This window comes from Bombus terrestris, chromosome 6 (assembly GCF_910591885.1).
Source record: "Bombus terrestris chromosome 6, iyBomTerr1.2, whole genome shotgun sequence".
In the NCBI taxonomy this organism is placed as follows: Eukaryota; Metazoa; Arthropoda; class Insecta; order Hymenoptera; family Apidae; genus Bombus; species Bombus terrestris.
The window spans coordinates 17,065,584-17,093,479 of NC_063274.1; the positions used below are offsets into that span (position 1 = coordinate 17,065,584).

The following is a 27,896-nucleotide window of genomic DNA, read 5'->3' on the forward strand; positions in this document are numbered from 1 at the left end:
AATAAAACAAAATACTGTCGCTTACCTAGGCGTTCCTACGCTTCTTGAAATTGTAAAAGCTATTCGTACCGTGTTCTCCAATTCTCAGCGCCATGAAAACGGCGAGATGGTAGCGACCGCTCGGATCATTTCCATAAGCTGGTACCATGGCAGAAGGGAAGGCAAGAAAGTGGTGGAAGTTGTCGAATATTACAACCTGGATGGAGAATGGTATCGGGCTAGTCTGCTGTTGATCGTGGCACCGTGAACCACGATCCTGTTCCTCCCGCGCGTATCGTGAGCATAAACACGCCGAGGATCCTCAGTGTCGCAACCGAAGTGAAACTTGACTCCAAAGGATATTAAAGGGCTACGACCTTCCAGAGGTGAGTATTGAATCTGAATAGAAGATCAATTATTATCGAGCGACAGAATGAAAGAGTGGAATTTTTGTTGGTATTAATTTTATCGACGCTCAATGGTTATGTATTTCTTGAGAAAATCCACATTTTTTAGTTTATCCAACTTTGATACTATATTTGATATTGATGAGACTGTATTTAGTGTATAATTCGTGATATTTTGTTACAAGTTGGTAACTTGAATATGATGAAAAAGTATACGTATGCTTAAAACGAAGGAAAGTTTGACAATGAAAAAATATACTTTTTACAACAGAAAAATACATCTTAATAGTCTTCTTGATCTTATTAAAATTATTGTTCTTAATATTAAATACAAGTAACAAATAAATGATGTATTATTGATACTTATTGAACATAAACTTTATTCACCGACAAAGTAAGCGTTAGTTTTAACATGTTATGGAATTATACCGCAAAAGTAATTTGGACTGAATGAAACAATTAATTTGAATCTTCTCTAACGTATTCATTTATCCTATTTGAGTCAGAACGAGTTATATTTGTTTTCTATAATAAATGTAATCTATAATAAATAATTGTTAATCTGTAAAGTGTTATGTCTTATATGCTCCACATGTATTAGTTTGATACATTGCATTTATTTTAACTGATTCAGTTCTGTCATTTAATAGCTGATAATGTAGAGTTTTCATTTAAAATCTTAAAGGAATAATTTATGAAATTTTGCGAAGTGAGAATTAGGTGAAAAGTCGACGGTTGCGCTGATTGTCTGACAGGAGAAGGCGAACAAGTCTTTTTTTCTCTAAAACGTCGTAAGACGTTAATTATAATCGCAAGTTCCGTTCTTTCACATTTTTCATTAAACAATGCCCTACCGGCGAAACGAAGTCGCGTGCATTGCGTAACGTTGAAAAGAACGACAAGACAAGATAATCAGGAGGAATGTATACCTATATCTGAAGTTTGAATCTAATTATACGTACGTTATGTGAAACATCTGTCTCTAACGAAGAATAAAATCAAGACGAAATTACGTAGGTACACCAAATTGAGTAAATCGAACTAACAACTTTCGAAGATTATTCTTATTCTGAGAGTGAATTGCATTGTCTACTAATTTAGAATCTTTTCTTTCAATATATTTTGATACTTGATTTTTATTCTTTGATATTTTGACATTATGATATTTTCAACTATTTTTTGATCTCTTGATATTTAACACACCATATACATTGAAAATTAAAAATTAAATTAAAAATCTTTCTAAAAAGATAAAAGCATGATAATGTAACCACAATCGTCGTTGAAATTCAAGGTTGAAATTTTGGAAAGTATTTCGTAATTTTAATTGAAGATCTTGCTCCTTTCACTGAACAATCTTCATGTGTTGTTTTCATGCATTACAAAATATCTGACATTTTGGATACTAAAGATTTTCTGTGAACAACATGCGTTGTACAATGCTGGCCTAACTCACAGTAAACAGAGTCGTTAAAACACGCCGCTTCTTCTGTTTCCAAGAAGCACAATCGAGTGGGAAAATACACGATTCACTGGTTGTCAATTTTTCAAACGCAAGACAGGCATTACAAGTAACCTGTTCACCTGGAAAAGACGAGTTAACTCGTCGTTCCAATTACCACTATTTCTAATCCGTTGTAACTAGAATCGTCAATTTTTTAAATGCATAAAAATATAGCAATATGTCTGAATTACATTTGCAAGAATTGATAGAAACCAAGTTCGGTTTCATTAATTTTGCACCACAGGTTCAGAGGTAATTTTTGATGGAAGAATAACTTATAGTAGTTAAGCTTGCTCGATTTTAACGCGTTAAATTATCAAATAAGCCGATAATTGAACTGACAGATTCATATTACGCGTGGTATCTCTTAACTAAAATCAGAGAAGCAACGTTAAATTTGCGAATACTCATGAATAATGCATATTATTTCGACATATTATGTAGAAAGTAAAGCAGATTGTATCGGTTTATTTTTTCTTTCCTTTTATTGAATCAATTGATCCTTGAAAACGCAGGTTTGTAGAAAATATTCACAGAAAAATATACTTTAAGAAAGATGTATTGAATTAATAAGAGAATTTCATGGGCAGACTCTCTATTTTACGAAAATTTCAACTTTCAAATGTAAAATATCAACTTTATTTTTAACTGAATTCCACTACAGTGTTCGTTACACTACTTAGTATGTAAAACACATTACTATTTAAGAACCATTCCTTTTTAATAAAAACATGAATTTACATGAAATACGCATTATCTATTAATAATCGGAAATTTCAAAAATTGACGTTAAAATTCTAGCTCGAACCTGAAGTAAATACAAATTTGCCTTCGTTGAATTGAAATCATATGCATACGACGAAAGTATAAATTGACATCATAAAACAAAGTGTTGATAATATTTATATTTATTTAACATTGCAGAAAGTTATATACACGTGTAAAGTTTATAGCGGATAATCTGTCGAAATCAAAAGTTAGTTAGAATAAGTTTTTCTTCGTGCGTGCATCTCGCAATAATGCCATTACAGTATTATCGACTTGCGTCGCGAATATACCTTGGCATTAAGAATCATGGAATCATTCTACCTTTCCCTTGAAATATTCTCACTAAGTTCGTCGTACTGTTTGTCTGACATTCTCTCTGGCCGTGTATATAAAAATAACGGCTCGCTTCTTTACTTTTTTTCTTTCGTTTCTTTGACAGCACGCATTAATGACTCACACACGATATTTTATTATAGATGAGAAGAAATATAACGGCTGATTTTTATAATTGATCAAAGTTCGACGCTGGGATATTTAGGATTAGAAACGTGTTATGGGATATCATTATTCATGAATATGTATGAACTTGTTATTGTTCATGATACTTCTATATGCGGTATTTCTCGTAACTGGATCTTGATTCTAGTTTTGTCCTAAGTGGCAAGGAAAGAAAAAAGAGCCGAGAGAGAGAAGTTTCTCATGAGTCAACGAGGTCTAACATTATGTGACACGATTGTTTTGCAAATACAGTTACAGATTGTTCGCAGCCTTTTACATACTTCTTTATGCGCTACTGGAATATTAATCTTCTCCAGCTCAGATACTTATCGTGATAAAAACCGTGCTAAGTACTTAGCATAGTATACTATGTTATGTTATACTTTCTTACAATAATAGTTAACAATAAGTATCTTGTTCGCTTCCTATCGGTACAATGTCGAATGTATATTAAAATATTTCAAATAAATCAGTTCAAAAATTCGCGAAAATATCTGATAATATAACACTGTAATATTGATCGTATATACGAGTTTTTAGCACAGAACGAGTATACCAGTTGAATCGAAAATATATTTGGGTTTGCGTCAGTCAAGAACCTGAAATTGAAATTATAATTTCCAGCTTTGGAAACGAGTTTGAAATATGGAATAGATTACTAAATTAAATTAAGAAAAATAAATTTCGTATTAAAGACTTGAAAAAGAAGGATAATAATTATTAAATCGATGATCATTCTTATACGTTGTATGTTAAAAATTATGAAGAAATGGATCCGAGAAATAAAATGACGACTAAGACTTGAGAAATCATATTCGTCCTATAAATTATATCAGCGATAAAAATCTCAGTCGTTCATACTAGTCATATCCTCCGTGAAACGAGCTTAGCTCTAACCTTTTTTGTACGAACAATTTTCCACAATTCATTGGAACATCCGATATCCGGCGACCATAGCGGCATAAAGTGAAGTATAAATCTTGAAACGTACGATTAGAGAAGTGGAAGTAATGGAGACTTTTTCTCAGTAAACGTAAAAGACGTACTCTTGTTTAATAGGCATGTTAAAAATTGCCCCTAACAGCTCGTTGCTCCAGCGTTACGTAAAGCAGCTTGTTAAGAAAACTTTATATGAATTACTGCGAATTTTAAGGTTGAAACACCTGGATAAATCTCGTTGCACAATCTTCTCTTCTGACGTTTTTATCGTACAACTCTTGTCGCATATATGAATTTAATATATTCTAGAATTTCATCCAAATATGTCATTGTTATTCTTATGTTATTCTTTTTTTTCATTTCATATCGGAGATTATAGTTTGTATGTGTAAGAAATATTTTGAGTAGTAAGATTCTGAGATATCTTAAAATAAAAGTTCTAAATTTCATCCTGCAAGTCATAATTATATATTAAATTCCACCTAATTGAGAATTATTGAGACTACTTAACGTCAGCTGTTACTCGAGAGTGAAATTATGAGAATATTCATAACGTCTGCGGTACTCCAGAATTCCGGAACAACCGTTAAATGTTAATCAGTATTCGTCTTCTGACAGTCATTATATACGCGTAATGTTTAAAAATGTTCTCTTATTACACACCAATTCAAGACATACTGTCATTATGTATGTCATTAATTAACTTCTATCTCTCAAACATTTGATTTAATTTATCATTTAATTCCCCCGAATTTCATAATACATACATATGATTTTGCAATTACATCGTGCGCTAATTACTACATCAAATAATTAGAAATTTATTGATATTAATTAGAAATAAATTGCGGATATACGTTCGTATTTTATGCGCAAGAATGAATAGGAAAATTGAATTTAACTGTAGATTTGCTTCATTTATTAGTATCATAACGAATACTTTATTTTGAATATTCCGCGTATTTTTGCATATGCTGTTCATTTTTCACATTTTTACATCTTTTTCTCGACAAGTGCGTAAACATCCGCAATTTCATTGTGAGACTGACGTTTTTCATTGCGTCATTAAGGATCGATTCTCCTTTTTAACAGACGTTAAAGATACGTAGTGTTAAAGCAATAAAATTCTACGGAAGCAGTAATAGAAGCTCGATAGAACTGCTAGAAATAAATAGTCTTGGTATTGCATAAATTTTGATTGACATACGCGCTATTTGAGCAGCCAGGCGTTATGACGAAGTGTAAAACGTTACAAGGCTCGAATAGTTACGAGTTGGACGGAGAGATTTCGATTGCGTGACAGTCGTATATGTGAGCAATAATTACCGGTAAAACGCAGCACGAGATCAAACGAAATATTACACGCGATGTATTTAAAATGCGGTGAACGTCAATTTCCGATTGTTTGCTTTAGCCAAACAACGACGAGAAACTTATTTTATTTTCGAATTTTCATAAATTTCGTTTATAAAGAAATTTTTGTATAATTCAGTTAAGAATAGTTGAAAACTTGAATGTCGGTATACCAGCTTTTATTGCTGTCTCTTTTAGTCTGTAATTTTACAAAATTTCTTCAATGTTATTATTTTATAAAAAGATCAAGGTTGTACCTGGATAATTACAGATATTAAAAATTTCTGTCCGGTTAGCTAATGAAGCTGTCTGACGAAATTGTACTTTTTACTCGTTCATTTCGCAGCGAAAGTGTCGTTGAGAAATCAACTTGGAATCATTTAATTAATTGCGAGCGAATGACTTAATATCGGCCATTCATAAATTTCACTGTAAGAATTTTTAGAAGGAAACGCTTTTTATCCTTCGATAAATTACTCTTGGAAAACTTCATTTCGGCTGTTCGTTTTCATCATGGAAAAATTTATGGGACGTATAACCTTGGAGCAAAAATATTCTTTGTCTCATTACTATATCCAAGCGATTCGCTATTGAATATCTATAAGTTAAAAAGCTGACTATCATTCTTTTACTCGTAATAATTAGATTTCAATTTTTATTCAAATATGTCCTCTTTTCTGGAAAGATATTTCCAGACTTAACATAAAGACGTGAAAAATGCTATTTTTCATTATTTCATATATTCACAATAAAAGTCGTTGATGTGATATATTTGGAGCTGAATTTTAAATGGATTCTGCGGATTCTAATATGCTATCAAATTTTACTTAAAGATCAAAGAATAGTGTTTCAAACCAAATACGATACGACTCTTCCTCTCAAAGAACGTAATCTCTTCGTAGAAGTTGGAAATAAGTAAGTTTAACGAAGTCACGTACGGATAGGGAACATATATCATCGTATTCTCTCTAATAAATCTGTAACTTTTTCCGAACGGAGTGTTCGCGTTTGTTAAATGGCCAAACAGAACGTATCCTCCACATTTGGTGAAATTTATCCTCGAATAAAGTGAAATACGACTCGAAAGACGAGGCGACATCCGTAACGCTACCTAATTGTAAAATTGCATAGTACGTATACTATGTAAATTTAGTATTATAAGGTGTTCACAGAGTAAGGATAAAGTGAATCTTTAGGGGCTATAATTTTAACTGAATGAACGGAAGTAAAATAAACAGAAGTTAAATGGAAAATTAAAGAGATATATAATATGGCGTCCTAAAATCAATCTTTTCGATATAAAATCTATTTATAATCATTCAATAGGTATCATAACCGAATCTCTTTATAATTTATCAAATGGGGATATTTTCATTCTGCGGGAACATTTTATGGATGGGGAAAAAAGAGATTTAAAGCTTTTAGCTGTACAGAGCGGAAATTCAATATTTCTAAAAATCCTCATTCAATAATTAACGAAATGGAGGAATTTTAAGCTTTTAACAGTAGAACGAAAGTTCAATATTTTCAAAAATTCTCATTTAGTGTTAATACAATTTTAATTAAATTTCCTTTCTGATTTGTATGTCGAGTATGTCTCATTCATGTATATTCGTCTCTCACGTATTTTAATCAAATGTTATCAACTTTTTACGAATTATCAGAGAATAGATTTTATTCAAATATAAAGAAATATAGAGAAATTCTTATTTTTATTCGTTCTTTCAAGACTCATGTACGTCTCGTACATTTGTAATAACGTAATGGCAGCAGTTACCTTTTAATGATAGAAAATTATAGGATCGTGTGGAAAATAAAGCTTCGCAACGATCGAAAACAAATCGGTGTAAAATATTTTGGCGGAATTGTCGTTATTCAAGCAAAGAAACAGGATGATTATTTAATACCGTTTTATAAGTATTACGACACGCGTGTGGGCACGCATAACTTGCAGACAGGATAATTTTTTCTTTTCTGTCATAAAAGTCACCGAAGAAAGTGTGGGAGGCTTCCTCGTTTCCGCTACCACGATTCCACGCATTTATGCGATGTAAATTATAACAGATGCTGATACAAGTCTATTTCTCGACGATCAAGCAAGCATGAATGGACTTTCCGCCAGGAGAACAACTGATTCGGGTTTCGAAATTTCTTATGTAATTGCGAAGAAAGTGTCTCATTACTGAAAATGAATTTCAACTTCTCGTTCTTACAATTCGATTTTTATTTTATACATCGCTAACAACCTTGATAACAACCTTTCCCGGAATTTTTCAATTTCCCATGCTGTACGTATCCGAGTGAACCTAACTTTAATAGCAGCTCGTATTCTGTATTTAAAATATATTGTTAGATTGCAGGTATTTATGAAAACTCATATTTGTACGAATATAATTTAAAAAATGGAATTTCGACAAATAATTGTTTTTTCTATTAAATATTACAAAGAATTCTATACTTTGGGTATTTCATATATTTTTGCGTATTGTGTGTATTTCATGCGTTCTTCGATCTCCAAGTTTTCCAGAAATCCATAAAAAGCCGAACTCTATATAAGACAAATCCAGCCAACTCGTAATTCTGCGCTGAAGATGCGTTTGACGCGTTCCAATACGAGACATTCTCAGTCGAGGATATTGAATTCTCACTCGTCCAAGCTTTCGACACGTGTATGTCCCGATCGAGAAACGTCGCTATGCAATTAGTCTGTTGTACGTTGTACGTCTGACAGGGTGTCGAAGCAAAAAGCCAGGAAAACTAGCAAAAAAAAGAAGCTGCAGAACTGCGTGACTTTCGTAACCAACGCGGTTCTCGGTCAGTGAACGTAACGGTGTTGAAGGTGTGTACACACGACCATGCACGTTCACGCTGACAGTGTCCTTTCATACTGCAAGTAGCGATGCGCGCTGAAACATTTGGAATCGTATCAAACATTCATACGTGACATGGAAAATTCGAGTCACCTCGAACATGATTCGATAATTGAAACTTTCGAAGGCCTTGGCAAATCTTGAATCTTGAATCTTGAGTCCTGACTTTTGAACGTTTAAAGTTTTTCGGAGTTTTAAAGGATTTTGGCTCTTTAAAATTTCGATAAGTATCGAAAGTCTCGAAAAAATTCGTAGGTTTCAAAGTCACAAGAATTTGATGGGTAGACGTCAAGGCCTTGAATATCAGGACTTTCAATATTTTCAAAATTTTGAAGATACATCAGGATGTTGAAGAATTCCAATTCGAGATCGAAACCTTATACGTTCAAAACGTACATAAACTCAAGATTCTACACGTATCAGGACTCGGGAATCTTAAATATCGAAAGTGGCTCGAGTTCTTATAATATTGAAAAACTTGGAATACCATTTCGGAATTGGAATTTGAACAAAATTGGAATAATCAACTGTAAGATTCTCTTGTCTAACTCAATTAAGAGAACGGGCAAGGTAACGATGCGAAGAATTTCTTTAATGATTCACATTATCATACATGATTCATAGATTCGAGAAAGGAAGGAAAAAAGTGATACGCAATCGTGATTTATTCGAACAATTATCGATCAGTAGATGAAAATCAATTGGAGAGATCGAGCATCTGTCGTCTATTGGTGACATCGATCGAAATTAGAATTTGTAACTGCTGTTGACATATGTCGCAAAGATTATTACATTATGCAACTAAATTCTATGATTTTCTCGTTCCTTTTAACGAATGGAGTTTTATATGTGAGAGGAAACTCGTTTTAACTGATGGTTAAGTAATGAATTTTATGTGTATCGTTGACTTCTGGCTGTTGATGAAATTTAATAGTAGATTCGATAGAGATTGATGAATAGAAATTTTGTTATCGATAATGTCTTCGTCTTTAAGCTTTCCAGGAAATGAATTTTAATTAGTGCTTTAGTAGGTATTTTTTTTTTAGTAGGTATTTTAGTATAGCTATTTGTATATTAATAGTTACCTAGAAAGGTTATTTTTGCTAAATGCTGTTTCATAAAGTAGTTCATAACTACTTGTCTTGCAATGTTCTTAGTAACTACTTAAGCGTTAACCATTAGTTTTTATACTATGGTAGCAGATACAAAATGTTAAAACGTTACACGTAACTTATAAGATAATTCTGCGAGAGACTGACAGCATTTCCAAAGCGGAGATAATAGATCATAGCATTGTTCCTTGCATTGATCATAGCATTGTTCAATATTGTTTAAATACCTTTGCTAAGCAAGCAGGAATGAGAGCTTATTTCACTTGTTATTTTCCGAGGTTTTGCAATGTTTCCAGGTAAATACAATAGGACTCCATTTACATAAATTTTATTTATTCGAATGAAATTTTAATTAGTGCCAGATTAAGTGAACTTTCGATTGTTGAATTTATTTATCTATAAATGGGAGATAATAGATGGAGAATGAACGTACTTCTATTGTACGAACTCCAGTTATATAAACTATTTGTCCTCCGACAAGTTCATATAAAGCGAGTTTTAGTGTACATCGTATTTTGCCTTCGTAATTGTCATAAAAATTAAACATTCATAGTTTCTTGTAATCTAACTTTTGCCATATATTAAGAAGAATATAGGTATAGAACGTTCCTCTGCCAAAATAAGTGGCCTTCAACATACGACGCGAAAATAGGAAGATGCTAAGCGCTTCTTCCATATATTTACGGGAATTAGCCCGCGTTTTAAATTTGGATGCAGGCTATTTCAATGGAAACTAAATCGTCTGAAATGTCAAGAAACATACATATGTAAACCTGGAAAGATAGTCGGTCTAATTATCCGTCTCAGCAGGGGAGCCGGATAATAACAATTGCGTGGAATGCTGGGAAAACTATTACATAACTAACGATAAGTCGGAAATTAACTGCCGCTCAATTTAAAACAGAATAAGAAATAATACTTACAGATATGATTAAGTAGATAACAATTAATCGCTTTACAATGAAAAACGTATCTTAAAATTCAACAACATTTTATCTATTATCGCGAATCTTATTACAAAAATAATAGTCTAATCAATAGTCATCGCCTGTGAATATTATCGAACAATCTCTCACAATAGCTATTGCACTTTACGATACTCAGCCACTTTCTATCGCATTCGCAACCGCCGGTCGCTCCACTATAAACTCCAATCCCATCTCCAAAGATTACCGTAACACATTGCAACGTAACTCGCGTAATACCAACGACAAAAAGACCAACAAACGATTGCAAATTCCTCGCAACATCGAACTCCTCGATCTCGTTCACTTCGCTTCATCGATCATCCGTTGAAAGAAAAGCAAGCTAGATGGTAAAATCTCTTTCTCGAGAAGACGCATAGAGGAACAATAAGAACCGCGCAATGTTTTTGTTTCACGTGTATCTACATCTGCAGAGCAATAATTACGGTTCACAACGGTAGGAGAGGAACGTTGGGTGTCGGAATGCCGAGCGAGAATGAGGAGCGTAGGAAGAGGAAACGCGACGTGAAAAGCATACTATGGCACCGTTGTAGGAGTTGTAGGACACAGGGCCAAAGGATTGTTCACGATTATAAAACATGACTCGGTACTTTTATTGAGAAATTGTTCTCTCTATCGCTACGATCTAGAAAACAAGTAAGAGAAGAACTTCTTAAGCTTGAAGGTATATTATCGCGAATTATGAGCCAAACAAAAATTTCAATGTATGATCTATCTATTATCATTGTCATGAATTTTTATGCAACTTAATATCTTTGAAAATATAATGAAAAAAAATCCAAGCTCAATAAAAAATTGTTCTACCTAACATGTATTACAAAAAGCGTTACACTTTGGATATTTTATATATTTTTTCATATTATGTGGATTTTATGAAATTTTGCATTTTCAAATTTCCTATAAGTGCATAAAAATGCGCGGTCCAATAACACGGAATGAACAGTTTCATTTATTTAATTATTTGTTAAAATCATAAGAAGAAAGCTTTTTATTCTATTGGTTCATAATGATATATGAAAAGCATCATGGTCACTGAAGCATACAGGAAAAAACTTGTCTCTAATTGCAAGATACAGATCAGATAAGAGATTCTTCTCAACTCATAAAAAGACCATCGTTGTTAGTTCAAGCAGTAGCGTTTAAAACACTTTAATGGAAACTACCTCGCTATCGTACTTTAACGTAATGTTGGCTAACTTCTAAACAAATAGTTAAAGTTCATTGTTATGTGGCGACTCGTATTTACATAAGCAAAGTGAATATTTTTTACAATAATGTATATTGAAAATTATTTAATTAATTAACACAGAAAATATCATCTCTAAGGCATTTCGTGAATAATACTATGTTGCGAAATACCTTAGATATTTTACATCAGAAATTTTCAATTAATTAATTTTATATTAGAAATTACCCATAGATAGAGAAGGATTAAGAACAGAACGCGAGGAAAATAGGAAGATCGACGCATCGATCGCGATTGCGCGTCTACGTGACTCGATTTCCGCGTCGTAGAAGCGCCGTCCTGTAGTCGTCGAAACGTCGTAAATTGTTTAATCGAGGATAATTGAATAGAAAGTCGAAGGTAGTTCAAAGAGCTTGAAGAATTTAAACAAGTGAAGAGGTCTGAAACGACACGATCGTGAAGAGATTTTTAAATTCGGACAAATCGACAAAGACGAGAACGGATTCCAACAGAGCTCAAAGAAAAAGGAATAGAGATTCTACGTTGATGAAACATTTTTGGCTCCTCACAGTGGATTTAAACGCTACTTTCTTTTTTTTTTTTTCTTAAATACCTCCACGACAACAATTTAAAAATCCACATATTACGTCCAATCAAACAAAAGTACCAACGAACCCATATCTCTCGTGTTGCTAAGAGTACACAAATTATTACAGCGTAGACTCGATTATTAAGTTTGATCAGCATAGAACTATAGCCTTGACAAAGCTTTGCAGCGAATGGTAAAATAGATACTGCAATTTTTTCATTTATTCATATCGATGATTGCGAATTCGTCTAGCGTCCTCAAAACTCGATACGCGAGTATCGCGATGCGCGAAATGAATCCAATTTCTGTTGAAATTGAACAATCTCGACATAGGTGTCACGGTAGGCTAGTTCGTATTTTAACGTGCGTTTTCATAACGTATTTTCGTTTATGATTGAAAATTACTTATCGATGTAAAACTCGTTTCAATAATGGATTTAAATCTTTTATTACACTACAATTCTGAGGAAGAAAATATATAAAATGTATATGGATTTTCTTTTAATCTCCTATACTTAAGTTTCTTTCACTTCCTAAATTTTGGAACGTTCTTTTAACAGTATAACTACGTCCCATAATATAATAACGATATAACTGTACCCCAACATAATTTTCAATATTTGTTTCTAACATTTTTAGTATTTTTTCAATTCTGTACGTTCAACGTTTTATATAAGACGAGTTCAAAATGGACAGATAATCTTGCATAAAAGAGATGAAGTTAGAAAGTCGGATAATTAGTAGACTGTCACCTTTGTTACAACGAAATTTCTCTTTTTTATAGCGAATTTTTATCGAAGAGTAGGGCTGGAAACAAAGCATCGAAGTAGAAAGTTTGACATTTCCTTCTTCCTTCACCCTTTGAGCAAACGAAAGTGCAACTTTGTTCGGTTGATTGTAAAATTAGCTGTCTCACTATTCCAATCAATACTTGAAAGACTTACATTTCTCTATTTAACTCACAGATAATTAAAACGTCATTCATTTAAATTCCCGATGGCAATATTTTATTTTATATTTTCATTACTGAAATTTTTGCTTACTTCACGCAACGATAGACTTATTTATCAATTCTTCGTTTCTTAATGAATATAAAATTACATATGAAATTTTTCATTGATGATGAGATTAATAAAAAATAATAAAGATTAGATGCAGGAGAAAATTACTAAGATAAATAGCGTTATATCTTTTTAAACTTACCATCTCAGGTTTGTTAAAAAATCAATAAACGTTCCAGATGAGCTGTAACTGTCCACTAACGCCTTCAACGGGGCCAACTTTAGCATCAACATGCGGTGGTTCGTCCTTCATGTTGTTCATGGGCCTTCTAGAAGTATTCCTTCGTAGCCAGTGCGACCTCGAGGATCCATGCAACAGGCCACTACCACCCCCTACTGTTAACTCCAGGTAAAATAAAACAAGTTATAAGAAGAGTCTCAAAATTTTGAAGCTTAACTATCGCGAATTATGAGCACGAATTATAAAAAAGATTTTAATATACAAAAAAAGGGAAAACATTTTTAGTTATTTAATTCTTTATTATAACAGCTTAACCAACAATTCCATAGAAAAGACTGATAAAAGCCATCATAAATAATAGAACGTTTTTTAAAGAGCAATAAGAAAGGTGGTACCTAACGGAGGAGATAATGAACTCATAATTTGTTGAAAATGATCTTTAACTCTCATGACGAGATTGCGTATTTTTATGCAAATTCATATTTTGGAGAATACAATTTAGAAACTAGAACGTCGATAGAAGATTGTTTCACCTATTAAGTATTACAGAAAGCATTATACTTTGGCAGAAAGCATTATATTTTTACTAGTTTGAATTTTATCATATTATCGATGTTCTGTATAATTTTATCTTTTCTTGTCGCAATACACAATACGCTAGTATATCACTATGGCTTCTAACAATATTAAAGTCCTCCAAACACTGCATTTGACTAATACACACATATATCATACCAAATCCAAATCGTGGAAGCGTGAAAAGATATTTCAACGTACTCTGATCACTATAACCCACATTTGGAATAAAACTCGTTTGAATGTAAGATTTCCTGGAAGCATTCCAACATCGATATCGCAAGGGAAGGTATATGTACATACTAGAAATACAGTAGAAAAAGTTTCCAATCATATATGCGCGTATTCCTTACGAAAATAAATTTAAACTGTCCCTGAAAATAAGATCATCGATTATGTTTGTATGTATGTATATGGTCCAAGTTGCAAGTATCGAATTCTAGAGATTAAACTCTCTAATCGGGTCACGGTCGAGTGAAATGACAAATTGGTCACGCCTTCAAATGGAGTTGATTCGATAACCCAGAAACTCGTTTCGTTTATCGAAATCAAAAAGAAAGGAAATCGAATATCGATTAAAAACTCACAAGCACGTATCTAGATATTTTTTTCACAGTTATTCCTATGAATACTAAATTAGCATTTTAAAATAGCAAAACAGTGACACTTTTGTTGTGAAACTTGATTTTAGAAAGGCTAATCGATACAAAACCGATCATAATATCCGATTGTCCATTTTTATTTTATTTTATGTACCACTCGATATTCTGTATCTCGTTAGCGAAAATCCAAAAGGATTCGTATTTCGTTTTCCATGCTCCGTTTAACTGAAATCCTTCTGTCAATTTTAAAGCGATATCTGTTTTACGTGTGCGCTTATTCGACTCGATTATATTCGTCTTTTCTACGTACATATTTTTAAAAAATTATATTGCCCAATTAAATCTATAAAATTGGTAAAAAATCTTCGTAGAAAATCTTTCAAAATATATGACACGGCATGACAATTTTTATTTTAACAACATATTCAACATGAAGGAACTGCCATAATTTTTAATCAATCGAATAAATCGAATAAATAATAGGTTTCATATAGCCTTAGTTATATTTACGTCCACGTCTAATTCTGAGCTTTTAAAACATCGGAAGAAATTCTGGAATGCTTATTCAAGTCTCTTTACTACATTGTCCAATTGTTTTTAAGTGAAACGTCTAAAAGATTTCTCGAGAAAGATAAATATTCGCTTCGAAGAAACTTACGATTGAAATTTCGCTTGGGACGTGAATAACCCAGGTTGCCTACGAAGGGTTAATAAAAATATGAAATTCTGTAAAAATCCACACTCCACTAACAGTAACCTCAGTAATATGGAACAGAAATAACGTCAGGAAAAAGATTCATCTTCGATCAAGACCACCTATGGCCTCCATTCCGCTCTTTTTTCCTGCTATCCTCATTTTTTCGGTTTTCCTTATATGCTTCATAAATTCTTCCTCTTCCCTGTGCCGCGTCGTTTCATTAAACACTCAACCGAGCATCAGAGCGAATCGAAAGAGATTCCGGAAGAATCTCGACGAACGACGAGGGAATAAAATTGTTCGAGCAGGAACCAGAATGTCTAGTGATCGGTCAAACGACAACGAAGAAGGCCTTCTTAATTGTTACAGACACGGTTCACGTGATATCGTATGGAAACTATAGTCTGTTGTCTGTGTCCTTCTCGGAAGTGAGCATCCATGCATACGTATCCATGAAATTGTAGCGTGTATGTATCCATGAAATTGTAGCGTGTATGTATCTACGCGTAATGGCCCGGTACCATTGTTCCAATGATTCTCTCACGTTGCATCACACCTGCTCCATGAATCTGCGCTTGCAGTTCTGCCGGATGCTCACTGAGGCAACCAGATTCGGTAGTTAGATCCTTCGTGCGGTTTCAAACAGCCGCGAATCCGTGCTCTGAGTTATAGATAATTTGATGAAATTGAAGGCGCGTCACTAGGAACCGTTCGCGGTTAAACGCGAAAGGTAGAGTATGCGACAGATTTTGTGAACCATTCAAATGTAATCAGAATGGAAGTAGATAGAAACGTGACGAAGAAATGCTCGTAAAGCTGAAACTCTAACGAGTTGGAACTCTTCAGTGATATTATTGATCGAATCTTGAAATCGTGTTTTGCAAGGAACGCAAGAACTTTCGGAAAGAAAATCGCTCGTTGTAGTAAAGTAATCTTGGAATTTTGTAATTTTGGAATCGCTAAAAGAAACGTTTGATGCCGGAATGGATGGAAATAAAGCAATCTGCTGTTGATATCTGTATTGTTATTAATCAACGTTGAAAATCAATGTGATTTCCGTACGATACAGCAACTTTCGGTAGAATTACTTGAAGCGAGTAACTTTCATTGAATTTTCGGAAATTACTAAAAAGAACTGTTCGCTGTTAAGTTTGATCGAAATAAAGCAAACTGTTGTTAATATCTGTGTTATTCTTAACTGATGTTTAAGGTCAACCCATTTTTCAAGAGGTGAAATCTTCCAAAGAAAATCACGATCGAACTATCGAGTGGTTCAAAAAAGTTTTCCATGCTAGAATCGATTAAAGGCAGGCAAATTGCTGTTAATGTCCTTAATAAGAATTAGCTGTAATACATGTTCATAAGGAAATTCGATAGTAGGAGATTCGATAACTATAGAATTAAGGTCAACAAGCGAAAGTATACTCGAATCTACAATAGCACAATTGAAAATCACCTGAAGAATAGCTAACGATATTTATACGCGTTTCTCATTTTTAATTATACATCTTGTTTCTTCGCTCATTTTTCGTTTCTCTAGAAGAAAATCTAAGAAATCTAAAGAATAATTTCATAACTTCCGCAGTAATATACAAATTAATCTATAAATAACGCAAGTACTTTCATAATTAAAGCCAGAACCTTTATTCTTAAAAAATTACTTATGTATAACGTAATTTCTAGCAGATACTAATAACTAATTATTGCAAGAAGTAACCGGAAGCCATCGTTAAATCGAAGAGCAAGAGGATTATGAATGATAAATAAGTAATATAATGCAACTTCTGGGTCAATTATATCATCGGTCAGAGAGAAATTTCATAATTTCAAATTAAATATTCTTATTACCCGGTTCTCCAAGTGTCTGCCACTGTTCGCCCAGTCCATTGCTTCTCTACGCAATACAACGCAGATTTACGCTATTACATACGTTCTATGTTGTTCCATTGAACTTCTTTTGCGTCATTTGACACATTGTTTAGCCAAGTGCGTATCCAGAATACAATAATAGCAATGGGTGAACCGTTATTAACCGATTTCCCGTGAGATATATGTTCATCGGTTCATATACATTTAATGAGCTCGTTTTCGCGTTTCTCATGCGTGTCATGAATTACATAACACGTTTCTTCTGCGTAATTTGACACGAGATGACACAGGACGACGTAACGCTCTCTTTTCTTCTTAACATATTTTACGCTTGTCGCGTATGAATATGAATAATCTTTTCCATGTTACGATGTAGCTACTTGTGCTAGTCATGTAACAGTGTTATAAAATTCTTGTATAATACTTGGATTTAAAATTAAACGAATTTCTTTCCAAACTGTTATTCCTGTAAAAATAATAATTAAAATGTACAGCCATTGCTAATCGAATTGTCATCGCTACAATATACTGTACATTTGCTATAATTTACTACGTATTTGGCAAAATATTTGTATGAGCGTCCCATACACATACTTAAAATATATTTATATATTTCATAAATGTTAGGTCGCAGAGTGGTTTCTGTAAATTCTTGAAATATCGCATAAAGCAATAATATTTTATAACACAATTAGGAACGTTTCGCAAGCATTGCAGGCAGCATCATCTAGCATACATCTATCACTAATACTATATTAATTAACAGATGTAATACTAGCGAAACTTTCACATATTTATATCATTCTTTATACGCGTTATTATTATATTATCTATATATCAAAATTTTACGATTTCTAATTGATCCTTCTAATCCATATACGGTATCACATACTCATGGTTGAAGTAGATACGTGTTAAAAGCCGAGACGTATGTAGCGAACGTATTAAACTACTGTCAAAGGTCCTTAATTGGAAGCTGTGGAAACCGTATCGCGATAATCGACGGTGATTAATAATGATATCGATGGAAACGATTGCACAGATGATAATAGTGACGAAACACAATTACTGGAAACAGATATTGCAGAACGGAGCGAGTTATTGAGAATATCCCGTTGCTTCATTTTAATCCATTTCCGTTGCCGCGATGTTAGAAGGCAGCATGATTGACTGAAATTAATAATGAACGCAGGCTAACTGTTTTCCTACGGAAAATTTCTGTTGTGTAAGAAAGTGGAATTGGCACTAAAAAAAACGTAAAAAAAAGTAATGGCTGGTGAATTTTATTTTCTGATTGGTGGTTGGAAAGAATGAAAAGGATGGTTTAAAAGTTACGGGAGTGAGAGGTAGCGGGTAAAAACGACGTTTCATATATGTCGATACGTTGATAACGAGTTAAAAGTTTTCTCGATCGATCTGCGTTGCTTGTAGGTATCGTTGAGGTATAGCGATAAATATAAAAAATATCGTGCTGGTAATAGTAATAATAGAAATGTGGAAATACAGATAGCAAATTGAGATTGTAATAATCATGACGTAATTCTAGAAATAAAATTTTAGTTTCTCTTAGCCACTTTTGTTAGGGAAAACTTTTTAAAATATATTAGTTCTATATTATAGAAGTTACGAAGAAAATGACATTATATTTACTTTATACCATGAAATACGATGTTAAAGAATAGAAGAAGAAGAAGAACGTAATATGGTATAAAAATAAATAGAAGAGAAAATATGTAAAAATAAGAAGAAGAGGACATGTAGAAGTAAAAACCAATTTATATAATGACTACGATTTGAATAATAATATGTGTAATAAAATTTCGTGCATTTATTAGAAAAACAATTAAATATTACGAATCAGGCGTGCTCTGATTCCTGTATTTAAAGCTTTTCAAGTTTCTTATTGCATTTTTCCCTAAAACAATGATAATGTATACATGTGTATGTATTCTTGCAGCAAGCTCATTTTAAAAAGCTACAAACTATTGACAACAGGCGAAAGCAAAATTTGTAAAGAATTTACAAGTATATATAGTCAACAATCTGTTCCGCGTAGAAAAACTGGTTTTCTTGCACTTTAAATAATTAGACTTGAGTACTATTTCATTTCCTAGGGTATTCAAACTCAAAACATAAGGACTGTGTGAAAATAAGTTAAAATGAATATTACGCAGTAAAATCAGGATTTTCTATGCTACTTTAGAGATTATTCAGATTTCATAATAAATAGATAGCTAGAAAAAGTTTATCGTTCGAATTTCGCTTGGACATAATTTGAGAACCCTTTATTTTTATTGTTGTTAAAAATATTTGGACTTAATTAATCAACATACAAATGCTATAATAAATACAATGATACACAAGTATGTACTTTTTGTAACGAGTAGATATACATGAAATACAAGATCATTTAAAGAAACGTAGCATGAAATTGTATGCTCATTCTTCGAAATCATTTAAGTTGTACCACCCTTCGCTTCGAAATGTTCCCCTGACAATATACTGGACACTTGACAAAAATTGCAAATGAAAGACACGCCGACTATTCAGGCCCATATTTTCAATGCATAAACTTGTCGTCCCTCAGCGAACCAAGTGTACATTTCACAGAATGTACACAGCTGCATGCACCTCATGGCATTCAAAATACCATTACCACTTGGTACGAACGTCCCCAACGAACTCCTAAGAAATCCACCTTTCGCTCTGCTCAGCCGCTATAGGACTTTCGTGCCTTTAACCCAGTTTCTAATTCTTATGAAGCCGTAACCGCTTCTTCGAACGAGGTGAAGATGCATCGGTTTTTACCATTAAAAGGGTATGACGAATAACAAAATGATTTGTCACTTAGAAATAAGTGAAATCGTAACCTTGTTCGGGATAGTCTGCATTTCATAAGAAGTATGTAGAGCAAACGCGTGGGACTACAGTTGATCTGCGCGAAACTTGACTTTGAAGAACAGATTACGCAATACGATCTATTTGCGTTTAAGCAGTTTCTGATCGCTGTTGTATGACATAATATTATATGAAAGCATGCAGCGGTATTGTGCAGTAATTATCAGCGACGTTAATAAAAGTTGATTATGGTTAGGAATAATGAAATAATATTTTTAATACCAGCAACGATTATTGAGAATCGAAAACAATTTTCGCCATCGATTAATTTAATTTTCGAATACCATGTTGTAGAAACTATTAAAGGTGTCAAAAATAAACTTTTTATAAAACGAATAAATAAAAATGAAAAAAGCTGTTATCCTTAGCTGTTATCCTTATCCTTGTAAAGCAGTTTGGAGTCGATAGAAATACAATTGTAATTGTAAAAAATCAATTCTTAAATTTTCTTCTAAATCAAAAATTATTTAACTAGATAATAATAAATAACGATATTGATAATAAGCAAAAGAAAAATACACAGTAAATGGATCATACGCTCCGTTCTTTATTGCATAGAGTATTCTTTATTCTTTAATTTCAAAGATTTTGAATCACCGATATGTACGAAAATTTATATATATGTGTAGATGACATTTATTTGTGTTAATTTCAGGTACGATTTCGTAGTAATTGGAGGTGGCAGTGCAGGTGCAACAGTTGCGTCGCGATTATCAGAGGAACCACGATTTTCGGTGTTATTATTAGAAGCCGGTCTGGATGAGCCCACTGGGACGCAGATACCTTCGTTCTTTTTTAATTTTATTGGGACTAACATCGATTGGCAGTATAATACTGAAAGTGAAGACACTGCGTGTCTAAATAAAGATGATCGCAAATGTTATTGGCCCAGGGGTAAGGTATGTATCCTCTAAAATTAGAACAATCTTTAATATAATCTCTTTTATGATTTCGCATTTGATGGTGGTGGCGAATATGGGACACAGCTTCGATTCAAAATTTACGTGTATATTCTACGTAATTTGTATTCATACAAAACAAAGTTCATTTACAATTAGTTAGTATTATATATAGATCTGTTTAGAATTGTCTTATATTCGGAATAATATTGTCCATAAATATCAGACCGATCAAAAACTTAATATTTTCGTTATATTTTCTAAGTTATTACTCAAGAACCTTTCTCTGGTGTCAATTCTTTACCTTTTGTTGTAACTGGAGTTCTGCTAAAATTAAACAGAAACAAGGAATATAATATTATGTATGTACCCGCCTCGCTCTAATTCCATATGTATCTGTAATGAATGGCTGACATTTCACAATATCTACATATATGAGCTTTTAGAATGCAGCTAGAAGGAAATATTTCTATCGTTCTACAATGACACAATTTAAAATTTACAAAAATATGCATGAAATAATTTCTTTCGATTGTTATTTATAGAAGAAAGAAAAATTTTTAAATTTTTAACTATCTACTCGCAACATTTAAGTATAATGTGTAACGCGTCATTTGTTAAGTTATTATTATCATCTTATCACGTCACTATATTACATCTTCAATTTCTGCTCTTATTTAGTCATCCGTGTACCTCGATAATCCTCATTTCATTGTCGCTATCATAACATGTACGAATAATGGAGGCCAATAAACGAATGGGTAATTAAAATGTTATTCAGGTGCTGGGAGGAACCAGCGTTATGAATGGCATGATGTATATGAGGGGCTCGCGAAAGGATTACGACGACTGGGCGAGGCTTGGAAACATAGGATGGTCTTATCAAGATGTCCTTCCATATTTCATCAGGAGCGAGGATAATCTCCAAGCAAACAGTATGGATTACGGTTATCACGGTGTCGGTGGACCACTCACGGTCACGCAGTTCCCTTATCACCCGCCTTTGAGTTATTCTATCCTCGAAGCTGGAAATGAACTTGGTAAGTTTGTTCTTAAGCTATTATTTGGTGTGACGAAAGTACGAAACGAATTATCGCTTAGTTACTTGATTAATATCATACGTAATTGACCTTGGTAATCACAGTTGATATAAAAAGTAAAACTCTATTTATCTAAAATAAAACTATACATTTTTTTCTTTTAGCTTTACTTTCTACATTAACTATGATCATTAATTAAGGTCGGCTATGTGTTGGATGAATTAACATAAGATTGTATAACTAAAAATGTATTAGGACAGCTTAATTAAAGCAATGTAATAATTAACACTTGTGTAATATCTGGTTGATAATGGCTAGCTCTCTTCGCTATTACATGCAACAATTACGTTCTAATGATAGGTTTATTTAACGACGGCTTTTTGTTATTTCTTTCCTTTTCTTTTTTTCTTAACGATACTGAACTTTCGTAATAAGATACGGTATTTTCTTGAACGAAATTAACTACCACGATTTTTCTTCGATATCTTTTTGTAAGTCGTAAAAGGTTTTTATACTTTCAGGCATTAAGGATATACATATTTTAACCATTCTAAATTTTCAAAAAATCTGAGAATACGATGCGACTGTTCGTTAAATCAATTACTCAAAAGCTTTTTCAACAAAAACACAAGTCCAGAGGAAAAAACATTCAACTGTGATATTTTGCCTGGCTAATTAACAACGTAGCTTGCTTATTGTCTGGACACCTCATCAACTGTCGGAAACACTGCGAGCGAACTTTCCAAGTGAACAATTCAATATTTAGCCAAGAATTAAATCACGTCAACTCGAATATAGCCCTTTTCAGTAAAACTTTAACTTGAAAAGAACGTCCCCAATCCTGAAATAGCACGATAAACGAATTGGAACAACTTCTGTTTAACTTCCATTATAAGTCACCAGTTACAACAGCAAGATAAAATTCGCGAGAAAGTTGTAAAATAGTCGAAAAAAACTTGGCTAACAACAAGTCGATCTACTTAAATCGAATAGCATCTAACCTGTCATTACGCGACAACAAGAAACTCGTTTCTTCTTTATTTCGTTGTTATTCCTCGCGTGAGTCTAATGACCCGTTTTGCCATCCATCGAAAGACCAGTTACATAATCAGCTCTCACGTCAGCTAATTACTATACTATTTTCACCAATAGCTTCCCTCTGACAATGCTAACGTATAACTTCCATAATACATGGAACGACCTTGTTACGTATTTATAAGTGGCGCGCGGCTTTTCGAGGCGAGATCGATCCCAAATTCCCGAGCAAAAGAAATTCGAAACGAACAATGTTGACAAGTAAAAGCGGATCGATGTCGTCAGTGAGAAGCTTGTGGATCCGCAATGCTTTTGCGTAACATACGGCCACGCCTTTTTTTAATATCTTGCTACAGTTGAAAAATACGCGAAGACTTACGAGATAAACGAGGAAATGTATAATCGTGATCGCGCGTATACGGATATAATACACGTACGATATCTCGGGCAATTTATTAAGAAATTGATGTTTATATACTGTAAATTTGTAAGAAACATTAAATCTGTAGTTTGTCTGCAATTGATACTATTAAAGTTATTTAAATTCTATTTACATATTTATATATATTATTGTATTTATATATAAGGTTTTCAAAAAAGCTTGCGATATCTTTCGACGTTTACAACCTAATTGAGACAAAGCCTAAATTCCTAAATTTAAACGTTAATAGAACATTTTCGTGATCCCAAACATTAAATAAAGATCATCTATAAAGACCCTATTTTATAAACTAAATCTTTATTAATTTCATTTCTTTTTAAATGAATTTATACAACTTCCCCAGCTGAGTCCTTCAATTGTAAACCGGCAAATAAATACGCTTGAAGTTTTGATCTTAGTTCATTTGAAATTTCGAGGTAAATGTAATTGCTATAAAAGAGAAATCAATGAGTTCCACTAATTACTTACAGGTTACGGTATCGCGGATCTCAATGGACGGACTCACACTGGATTCGCCATAGCCCAAACGACCTCGAGGAATGGTTCACGTCTTTCAACGGCCCGGGCATTTTTACGTCCAGCTAGAAATCGACCGAATCTCCACATAATGCTCAATTCCACGGCTACCAGGATCTTATTCGACAATAACAAGAGAGCGGTTGGCGTGGAATTCGTCCATGATGGGAAGGTTCATCGAGTTTCTGTGGCGAAGGAAGTGATCATAAGCGGAGGTAATTACTTCGATGTCGAATAGCTGTTACAATAAAAGTAATAGTGAGATTGAAATGCTTGACAGCATGAGATTAGATTTTATCAATGGATATACCTTTTAATAAAAGATTCTATTTGTTCGCAAGTAATACATTTTTCAACTGTAAAACTGTTCGTTACGCAACATTTTGTGTCGCAAGATTAATTATAATAAGTTCAGATCGAGATTGATTTTATCCGATTCAATTTCTAATTATCTAATATATATATTAAGCTACTCAGAGTATCAACGAACTCTGTGTATGCTGACACGCCAAACTGGTTCTTGCGTTTACAACTATACGATATGTTAACTGACAGGCATAAGTATTTAAATAATTAACGTAACGTGGTGATAACTGCTCTTAAGTGTCGTAAACTTGTACGTACATACGTACTTTGTCGTAAACTTGTTTTATGACATATTCTATTATTTTGTATTATATATTCTAATATTTCATATTATAAAAAGGTACATTCACTGATACATACTTTGACATTCGTGAAATATTTTGAACAGTTTTACTTTGGCGAAACATTTAATTAACAAATTGGATTTTTTGGATTATTTCTTCTAGCTTGGATTATTTTAGATACGCCACACATTAAATTAAAATAAAACGTGAAAAAGATTATTTCACAATACCCTACCCATTAAGTAAAGAATAATGTTCTTATATATACGTAAAGTATATAGTGTATAGATATCATGTACACAATAATACGATATCTGTATCTTCATTTATACATTCTTTCGATGTAATCTCAGTCAACGTGTGAAATGATAGCTGTCAATCGAGTTTCAAGCCCACCGAAAAAGGAAAGCAGGAAGGAATGCGTTTCACTATCGAGATCATGTATCTCTTACACAAACAAACTCATTACCGAAGTACCTGAATAATCAATTCCCAGGTCTATATTATCTTATGCCATACTGGATTCCTATGATCAAACATGGAAACCTAATTTTCTGTTTCCAATTTTAATTCTCAAACGAACAGCGGTAGCTATATATGTACGATAGCAAAAAGCTCACGTTTCATAAACAATTTCCATTTCTAAATTGCCTGCTGATTGGAAGCAATTTTCATTCGTATTAAACAACGATTCGCGTTTTTAATCATTTGCTGCAGAAAAACGCTTCTCTATCATAATATGATATGTGTAATACTATTGTGTTACATCCTATACTACTAGATCATACTGATCTATAAATAGTAATTTAACAAATTTTATTTCGACATTACAACTTCTATATATATATTAATAAAATATTTAGAATAAAGGATACTTAAAAGATTTTTTGCCAAAAAGATAATATCGACTTCGAAAAACGCTAAAAAGCATGAAATAATTTCTATTTTATTTGTATTTTATTTATACATATATGCAACAACGGTTAGATTACTAATTTACTGACTATTTTTAACAGCATGCTAAATATATCGCAACCAGCGCGAAAAACCCTCCCAGTATATAATCAATTTCCATTTTTAATTGTATAACATCAGAAATTGTAACGATCGGATCTTAAATTAGTGACAAGCTTGCTGCATTTATAATTCCATTAACTCGTACACGATTAAAGCATCGAACGTAATTTGCATCTGAACGAATGCAAGCGACGTATTCCAATTCGGTCTCTACTAAAACATGTTCTTGTGCATTTTGCGTTATAATATATTGCAATTTAATGCATTTAAATATAAATTTGTTGAAATTTGAATAACGTAAATATAAACAAGTTGAAACTTTATAATATGGTACTTAAATATTACCATAGTAGAAGCATTTTGTAGCGCCTTCGAGAAGCTTGAAATGTATTTAATATACTGGTTAGTTAGTAAATATATAATTTAATCACTATTGTATGTGTGTCTAAATAAAATACAAGTATAATAGAAATTATTTCGTACCTTTTAGCGTTTTTCGAAGTCGGTAATATTTTTTTGGCAAAAATTTTTTATTTCACACTTTTTAATAAAAAGATCAATATTACAAGACTAACATAAAATGGTTTTCATTGTCATTAATGAGGCGGTAATTTATTCCTATCCATTTATTATTTATTTATATCCTATACATTAATTATCCATGAATAAGAAGACACGAGTTAAAATCTATATTGGAAAACACAATTTCAAAGCGCCCGTCCAAGCTGCTGTTTTGGAATCGTCTCGATATCACTCCAACAATTGTAGAGCGATCACTAAACAAACGTAAATGAGATTGGTGAATAATAAATTCTTTACAATAACAGTAATTAATAACAAACAAATTGGAGAAATTGCTCAAACGGGATCGATCGATGGACTACCGCTAAGAGATCCAAATCGATCAAATCCTGAGTAATCGATAGTCATACATAAAAATTGAATTTTGACAAGAAAAATAATTAAAAAAACAAATACAAAAGAATTTTTTAACTGGACCAGCGGGAGAACATGCCTTACGAGATGCAAAAGGGATCATTTTGATTGATCGAGCCGTTCCGAGGAAATCGACGAACGTACGCGAAATTGATGCAGAAATATTAGCTTTTTCAAAAAAAAAAAAAAAATAGTTTACGATGATCAAATCGAAAAAATGTTTTCCGTAGTGGATATAAAAATGAGAAGATATTCAAGGCCTTCAAACAATCCGTGTTGAAAAATTCTTTGTCTGTACAATAATAATTTGTTAGTCACATTGAAATTAATTCTTGTGACTCATAACCACAATCAGGCGTTGATACTCTTACGAGTGACAGAAATTGCGTGTCTTCTAGAGGACAAAGGAAGTAAAGATTACTGCAAAGGAGGTACGCTCGATTAAAGAGCCTGTGATGACTCTCATAGAGTAGTTGTTCGTAATCATTATACACCAACATTTCTTACAAGGTTATGCAGCTTTAGACTTTTGTTTCGCACACGTGATTTCTTTTCGATCACTGCCAATTTCTTTGCCTTTGGGGGTATCTAACGCATTAGGCTCGCCTAATTTAAGAAAAGCTCTTAGAATCGTATAAAATAAAAATTTCTAAAAAATAAAAATCTGACAAATACCAAAATATCGAATATTGTAGACAACAATTTCGTATTACATTGATCGCGTCAATACTTGCAGTTAACTGTTATCTTATAGTATTATGGTATGTCACTAAAACATATGTCGTAAATCATTAATGTAATAAACGAAGTTAATTTCGCCATTGGAATTTGTTTTCGCCATCGGAATTTGTTTTCGCTATTAAAGTGGCTTAAAAAATTAGTATGATAAGTGGTGAAGTGCATTTCAGTTTATGGCGAAAATCGAACAATACAAAAGAGGTTTGTCTGGTTTTCTCACAGCCTTGCGAGTCATATAATCGTATATATATGTGATAAAATATTTTAATCTTGTTATTTTTGTGCATAGGCGCCGTTAATTCACCACAAATACTTCTAAACAGCGGTGTCGGTCCTCGGGAAGAGTTGAACGCTGTCGGTGTCCCTGTTGTTCACGATCTACCTGGCGTCGGAAAAAATCTTCACAATCACGTCGCCTATACGCTGGCCTTCACTATCAATGACACTGACACGACTCCCCTCAACTGGGCAACCGCGATGGAATACCTTCTCTTCAGGGATGGCTTGATGTCCGGTACCGGTAAGTGAAAAAGGAAATTTTGCTGTAA

At 33.0% G+C, this 27,896-nt stretch overlaps 1 protein-coding gene across 2 annotated transcripts in view; it reads left to right on the forward strand.

The window, feature by feature from the left end:
- The first annotated feature begins 192 nt into the window (after window positions 1–192).
- The window catches only part of LOC100648192 (glucose dehydrogenase [FAD, quinone]), a 33,711-nt gene continuing 6,007 nt past the window's right edge, over window positions 193–27,896 (forward strand). Inside the window, exons 1-6 of one of the 2 annotated variants that reach the window (XM_003402731.4) lie at window positions 193–365; window positions 13,432–13,601; window positions 20,731–20,974; window positions 21,756–22,014; window positions 23,962–24,222; window positions 27,638–27,868. In XM_003402731.4, the coding sequence (XP_003402779.1) occupies window positions 13,432–13,601; window positions 20,731–20,974; window positions 21,756–22,014; window positions 23,962–24,222; window positions 27,638–27,868 (1,165 nt within the window). In that variant the 5' untranslated portion in view covers window positions 193–365. Of the gene's footprint in view, window positions 366–11,558; window positions 11,672–13,431; window positions 13,602–20,730; window positions 20,975–21,755; window positions 22,015–23,961; window positions 24,223–27,637; window positions 27,869–27,896 lie in introns of those variants that run through there. The other variant, XM_020867872.2, reaches the window with a different exon arrangement.